Source organism: Glycine soja, chromosome 4, assembly GCF_004193775.1.
Source record: "Glycine soja cultivar W05 chromosome 4, ASM419377v2, whole genome shotgun sequence".
NCBI classification, from domain to species: Eukaryota; Viridiplantae; Streptophyta; class Magnoliopsida; order Fabales; family Fabaceae; genus Glycine; species Glycine soja.
Genome location: NC_041005.1, coordinates 48,712,087 through 48,718,761, shown reverse-complemented (window position 1 = coordinate 48,718,761; position 6,675 = coordinate 48,712,087). Strand labels below are relative to the sequence as shown.

At 30.0% G+C, this 6,675-nt stretch overlaps 1 protein-coding gene across 1 annotated transcript; it reads left to right on the top strand.

Annotated features, from left to right (window-relative positions):
• The first annotated feature begins 755 nt into the window (after nucleotides 1-755).
• LOC114410157 (peroxidase P7-like) lies at nucleotides 756-2,674 on the top strand. Its single transcript, XM_028373964.1, has 4 exons — nucleotides 756-1,031; nucleotides 1,405-1,596; nucleotides 1,726-1,891; nucleotides 2,038-2,674. Exons 1-4 carry the CDS (start codon nucleotides 819-821, stop codon nucleotides 2,427-2,429), a joined length of 963 nt encoding a protein of 320 aa, XP_028229765.1. The 5' UTR covers nucleotides 756-818; the 3' UTR covers nucleotides 2,430-2,674.
• Nucleotides 2,675-6,675: the final 4,001 nt, after the last annotated feature.

The following is a 6,675-nucleotide window of genomic DNA, read 5'->3' as shown; positions in this document are numbered from 1 at the left end:
TCAACTATATATAGTCAATTACACATGACTAAAATAAGATTATAGTATATGCATGTTTTGGTTTTTGGAATATTTAATTTAACGAAGCAGTCAAATTAATTTGCCTAGCCTTTGGCTTTGTTCTGTTGCGTTGTTGGGATATCATAAAAAATGTCACACATCGAAGCGTTATATGATGGGGCCCTCCAGAGGAAAATAGTTTACCAAACAATTGTAGACACTTTGACAAATCAGGGCAAAGGAGGCAGCTGTCGTTGGATTCACAGAACATTGACGCCAGTTTTCACTTCGTTATCTTTGAATTCATTAAAATCGAATCTCTCACCTATACCCCCCCATTTTTCTAATCCATCATAATCAAAATTCATAAATGAATCAGTTACCATTACCATAATACCTTTTTGAAAATGAGTTTGAATAATCAGTATCTTTAGAAAACTAATTAAGAAATTAAATAAAAAATATTTATCATGAAGATGAGTGTAAGAAAAATTATGAAAAGTATAACTTTATACATTTCTATAAAATTATTTTTTCTTTTAATTTCTTAATTAATATCCTAAGTAAATGAGTTAATATTTATCTTTCAAAAATTCTTATAGTCGCCAATTAATTTTCCCATGCAATGACAACTTGTCCGTATTCTACGTGGTAGGTTAGGCTACCTGCCGAGACAAATTGCCTTGAGACAAATTCAATAGAGAACCCTTCCAAGGGACCATTATAAATAGAGAACTTTCATTAACCGATAAGCCACACCCTTTCAATCAAACACAAACACTTGAAGTACTAAGTTAGTGTGTTTGAGCAAATTAACTATGGCTTCGTTTTGTTCTAGATTGACAATTTGTTTGGCTCTGTTTGTCCTCATATGGGGGAGTGCCAATGCACAACTTTCTACAAACTTTTACTACCATTCATGTCCAAACCTCTTCTCCTCTGTGAAATCCACAGTGCAATCTGCCATATCTAAGGAGACCCGCATGGGTGCTTCTCTCCTTCGCTTGTTCTTCCACGATTGCTTTGTCAATGTAATTTATTTGCACCTTCTCCCACTTACATACAAATATGCTAAGCTTACATATAGCTCCTCTTTCTACCACTTGCATGCATCATCTAATTTTGTTTGAAACAACACTTGTTCCTTTTATTATACACATCATCTTTGATAAAATTTTGTCGTGTGCAACTTTTTTTTAGTGTGTTAATCAGTTCTATGATGATACTATTAGTTAAGAAATTTTAATGCACTTAATAAACCATTTTAAGTACTTTAACCGTTCAATGATATTATATATTTAAAGATAATAAATATTTCTGCTTTTGTTTCTATATTAGTGTAGTTAAGAACCTTCTTACTTCTTAGCTAGCTAAATATTAATGAGTAAACATTAACAAATGCAGGGATGTGATGGTTCAATTCTATTGGATGACACATCAAGCTTCACCGGAGAGAAGAACGCAAACCCCAACAGGAACTCTGCTCGTGGATTCGAGGTTATTGACAACATTAAATCAGCCGTGGAGAAAGTGTGTCCAGGAGTTGTTTCCTGCGCAGATATCCTTGCCATCGCTGCCAGAGACTCTGTTCAGATTGTAAGTGGTCAAACAACCAACAAAAACACATTAAACTAAATCATTAAATTGTACATATCAAAATTAATTACCAATTTAGTACCACACATGCAATTAAAGAGAACATTTTGTTGATTTTGATCAATATAGCTTGGAGGCCCTACATGGAATGTTAAACTTGGAAGAAGAGACGCTAGAACTGCTAGCCAATCTGCTGCTAACAATGGCATCCCTGCACCCACTTCAAACCTTAACCAACTCATCTCAAGATTTAGCGCTCTTGGACTTTCCACCAAGGACTTGGTCGCCTTGTCCGGTACAAAACATATATCACATAATTTTCCAATTAATTACATTTCAATCATATAGTAAAATTTCTCAATTAATTAGGAACATGAGAAACTTATAGTCACACGTTCTTTTGTTGAGGAATATTGCATGGTTTAATTTTGCTTTCATTAGGTGGTCACACAATTGGACAAGCAAGGTGCACAAACTTCAGAGCCCGCATCTACAACGAGACCAACATAGAAACCGCATTTGCAAGGACTAGGCAGCAAAGCTGCCCTAGAACATCAGGGTCAGGGGACAACAATCTGGCACCACTTGATCTTCAAACTCCAACCAGCTTTGACAACTACTACTTCAAGAACCTCGTTCAGAAGAAGGGTCTCCTCCACTCTGATCAGCAACTGTTCAACGGTGGGTCCACCGACTCCATTGTGCGTGGCTACAGCACCAACCCGGGCACCTTCTCCTCTGATTTCGCCGCCGCCATGATCAAGATGGGAGACATTAGTCCTCTCACCGGCTCCAATGGAGAAATCAGGAAGAATTGTAGAAGGATTAACTAATTTAATTCAGTCTTGAATATTAAGGGTCCTACACATACGCAAGCAATTTAATTGTGTTTAATAAGTTGCTAAAACATGTTTTGGTTGTATTTTGGATTCCTAGTGTAGTTTCGGTGATCAATGCCGTCTACTTTAGTGTGTTCTACTTCCCTTTATTTTTGTTTCTTTTTTACTTTTTCCTTAAATATTGTAGGAAAAAAAAATCCTTTATCAAGCATTTATCAAGAACGGAGTTTGCTTTTTAATTTTCCCTTCATAACATTCCATCAGAATTCAGTTTTGCTTTTGCTTCTAAATTACGTTCAAATCAGGGATGATAATCGGTTAGGTAATATATACAGTACCCCTTGCATAGTCACGTTTGAAAAATATAATCATACTTAGTTCGGTAACAATTTAAATTATCATTCTCGTAATCATTAGCTACTTATGCACTCATATCCGTATCCGCTACTTGCTCTTGTCGTAAGTCAATAAATTAATAAAAAAAAAATACTTAAAACTTGTTACAACTAAATTAAAACTTTATTTTTAAATCATTCAAGCATAATATTAAATCATTCGAACGTAAATAATAACTAAACATTAGAAACATAATCATCCTTAACAATCAATATTTTAATTCTTAAACTTTATTAAATCTAACAATAAACTGTAAGAACTAATTCTTAAACTTCAATAAACAATACTGCGTTTTAGTAATTAAATTAATAATATATAGATATAGATATATAATTTGTCAACATATTCTTACCTATTTTTCCATTGAAATATGTTAGCAAGTTCAAAAAAAGTTTTGACAAAAAACTCTACTATCTTTTGTTTCATTTACTTTATGTGAGGGATATAATAGTAATATAACATTTAGTTTATTTAAAGAAAATAAAAAAAGTTAATTTCTCTTTCTGCCACTGATACTCTATGGTGGAGAGATCCGATGCAGTGGTGGAACCTGGCCTCGACACATAAGTGTGACGACGCAGCTGTTGAAGAGATCTGATTCGACGGTGGGGTAATGCATGGTGGTTGACAGGTTGATGGGTGGAGAAGACGTAATTGCTACCGCCGTCAACGGAGGAAGGAGCAAAGATGTCTCGTATGTGAAAATTATGCGGTTGAGATGCCGTTTCATTCCCTTTAAAAAAATCCCTTGATGGTTGCAATGCAAATTAAAAATTGAAAAAATAATTAATTGTTCAAATTAAAGATTTAGCATGAAAAAAAAAACACTTAATTGTGCCCATGACTCCATGACCTGCGTAACTTGGGAAGGAAAGGAATTTTTTTGCTAAAGGAAGGCATGGGAAGATGAGAGAGGAGAGAGAATCAGTGGAAGTGAGAGAAATTAACTTTTTGTTTTTTAAAAACTAAATATTATATTACTATTATATATATATATATATATATATATATATATATATATATATATATATATATAAAAGATTTTTTAGCTGGATTCTTGATATAAAAAATTTCTCACCATATTTATTATTATATATTTTTTTGGAGATCTCAAAAAAGGAAGTTGGATTTCTTCTCAATAACTCTAAAAAATTATTCCTATTTCAAAAAATATTTTTTATGTCTTTCTCTAATTGATGAATAATATCTATTTAAGTATATTTTATTTAAGTATATTTTATTGTGAAATCCACAAAAGTGACTGATAAATCTAATTTAGGATCTACCATTAGAGAAAAATAAATAAATTCTTATATTATATGTGATATCTAAAATTTATAAAAATGATCTAAAAATTTAAAATTGATTTTATTATTAAAGATATTCTTACCATCGAAGTCATTTATATTAAAATTTATGGATAAATATTTAGTTTCAGTCCCATTTTTAATGAGTGAGTATTTACATTATCTACGGATATTTTTCATATTTTCGTGAGTATTCATAAATTTGGATAGAATTACCATTCGGAGTGTATGTTCCTTTTTGAACTTATGATTTTCTTATAAAAAAATATGTTTCTGAAACTTTTTCAGTTTTTTCTTTTTATTTTCTAACAAAATGCTAATGATTTGTTTGAATTTGGTACATCATGAATTTTCAATTTTATTAGTTGATGTGTTTAGAAATATGTTTTATAACTCACGATTCACATCCAAGATGCATGTGAAATCTTAAAAGCTATAAACAGTAGCATCTAGATGTGAAAAATAAGGTCTCTGATGTATTTCCAAACACGCTATAAATTATTCAAGTGTTCTCTTTTTTTGGTATTATTTTGTTTCAGGAAGTAGCCCGCCACAAATGGGCCATAAAGAAAGGAGGAACTCTCCGAAAACTTTGTAGTTTATATTATTTTGGAACCTTAATCTACTTTGGACCAATAAATTAAAAACACCCCATTTAGTGATGTATGTCAGGTCTGTTTTAGTTTATTAATTTCATCTTTTTTCATTTAAACTAATTACTCTCTTCTATGTTAATGAAGTTTAAAATTTGGACACGGTATTAAGAAATTAAGAAATGTAATTAATATTTTGAATCTCATAAAAAATAAATATCATGTAACTTCCTAAGTCCTTTATCTTTATAATTAATTACTTAGTAACATCTACTACTTCCACTTCACTTCCATGGGAAAAATAATTAATGCTTAGTTGATTTTGTAAAATGAAATCTAATTTAGTCCTTTTTATTTGTCGTTGTTTTGTAGAAACAAAAAAAATACAATAAATTTCTGATTCTACTAAAATAGTTGTGTGATTTTCCATTTTACTTCATTTTTTTCTCATTCTACAACAAATATATTTGTAAATTAATGAAAGATTAAGAGAAAAAATAAGAATATAATTGATAAAATAATAATTAAAGTAATCTTGAACTTTACAAATACATTTGTTGTAGAATAAAAATATTGATAAAGTAATCTTAAACTTTATAATTACAAAAACTTTACCAATGACATATAAATAATTTTTAAAAAAAAATCCGACAATTAAAAAGCAATGAAGGGAGTATAAATGTTTTTTTTTACTTAAACATCATAGAAAGCTTCATTAATTTTGTGAAAACGAAAACTAATTTATAACATTAATAATTAATAGGACTTATTGTCAAAATTTATGGTTAGCGACGCCAATTTTTAATATAAGTTCATACAAGTTATTGGTGACATGTAAAATTGACTATTAACATTTTTAATCTTAGGTCTTTTAAAAAAGTAATGTTTAGTCTGTCTTATGTGGAAGTATTTTTTTCTATTATAAATACGTGAACTGTTTTTAAAAAATACAATTATAAAAATTTTATATGAAATTTATTGTTTATGTATTTATTAGATAAATTTTAATTATTATTTTGTCTGTTAGGGAGGCGTTAGAGGTGACTTCAAGGCATCTCTACGAACTGGCTCCAAAGAAGATCACGACAGATAGGAGAGTGGAGGGAATAAAATTGAGACAGCCCTTCCAATCTAATTTTAGCTCCGTCTTTGAGTTTGGAGAGTGTTTTGACATATTTCTCATTTCATCTTTCCATGACGTATCTTTCAAAATATAACCTTATCTTTGATACCTATTCACGAACGTGTGGTGGATGCATCTGTTCTCATTTTTGTCTACTTTGTCGAGTCTGTATTTTTATTTTTGGGGTTGAAAAGTTGTTCCTTCTTTGGGTGTTTTTTTTTTACCAGCAAATATAATTATTAATTTTGTTAGTTTTTTTTTTAGGACTCATGATGTCTTTTTTTTCTTAATTATCCAACTAATCTTATATCTCTAACTATATTGTTTGAGCGTTTAATTCTAGTAATATTTTTTTAACCTCTAAGAATCGACTCAATGTTAGTAGTAACTGAAATAGTATTCTTTCACATTTGTCTTTACTAGATATTAGATTAGATATGTATGTACGGCAGAAATTAACATTCAAATTTTCAATAGTTTTCAGATATAATTATTTGGAAACAAGCTATTTAGTAATAAAATTTGATTTTGACTTGCATCAATATGAAAATTGTAAACATATATTTTGAACAACAATTTTTGTATGATTTATTTTTTATCTCATTTGATATCAATGGAGTTGAATATGGTGGAAGGGACTAGTTGTCTAGTTCTTATAACATAATAAATCAAAGGTATAAATCTCCAAAAAAAAATGTACATATTTATTATTTAGTATTGATGGTACCTTTAAAAGAGGTCCCATGTGGAGAGCTAAATATCTCCTCTAGTTATTCTTCTTTCACATGCACTTCTCTTATTTATTTATTTTCTTTCATTTC

Bases quoted from the DNA above. Each gene is read 5' to 3' on its own strand.
- LOC114410157 (XM_028373964.1), top strand. From the start codon at position 819: ATGGCTTCGTTTTGTTCTAGATTGACAATTTGTTTGGCTCTGTTTGTC. The intron at 1,032-1,404 runs GTAATTTATTTG...TAACAAATGCAG, and splicing joins TCCACGATTGCTTTGTCAAT to GGATGTGATGGTTCAATTCT. The intron at 1,597-1,725 runs GTAAGTGGTCAA...TGATCAATATAG, and splicing joins CCAGAGACTCTGTTCAGATT to CTTGGAGGCCCTACATGGAA.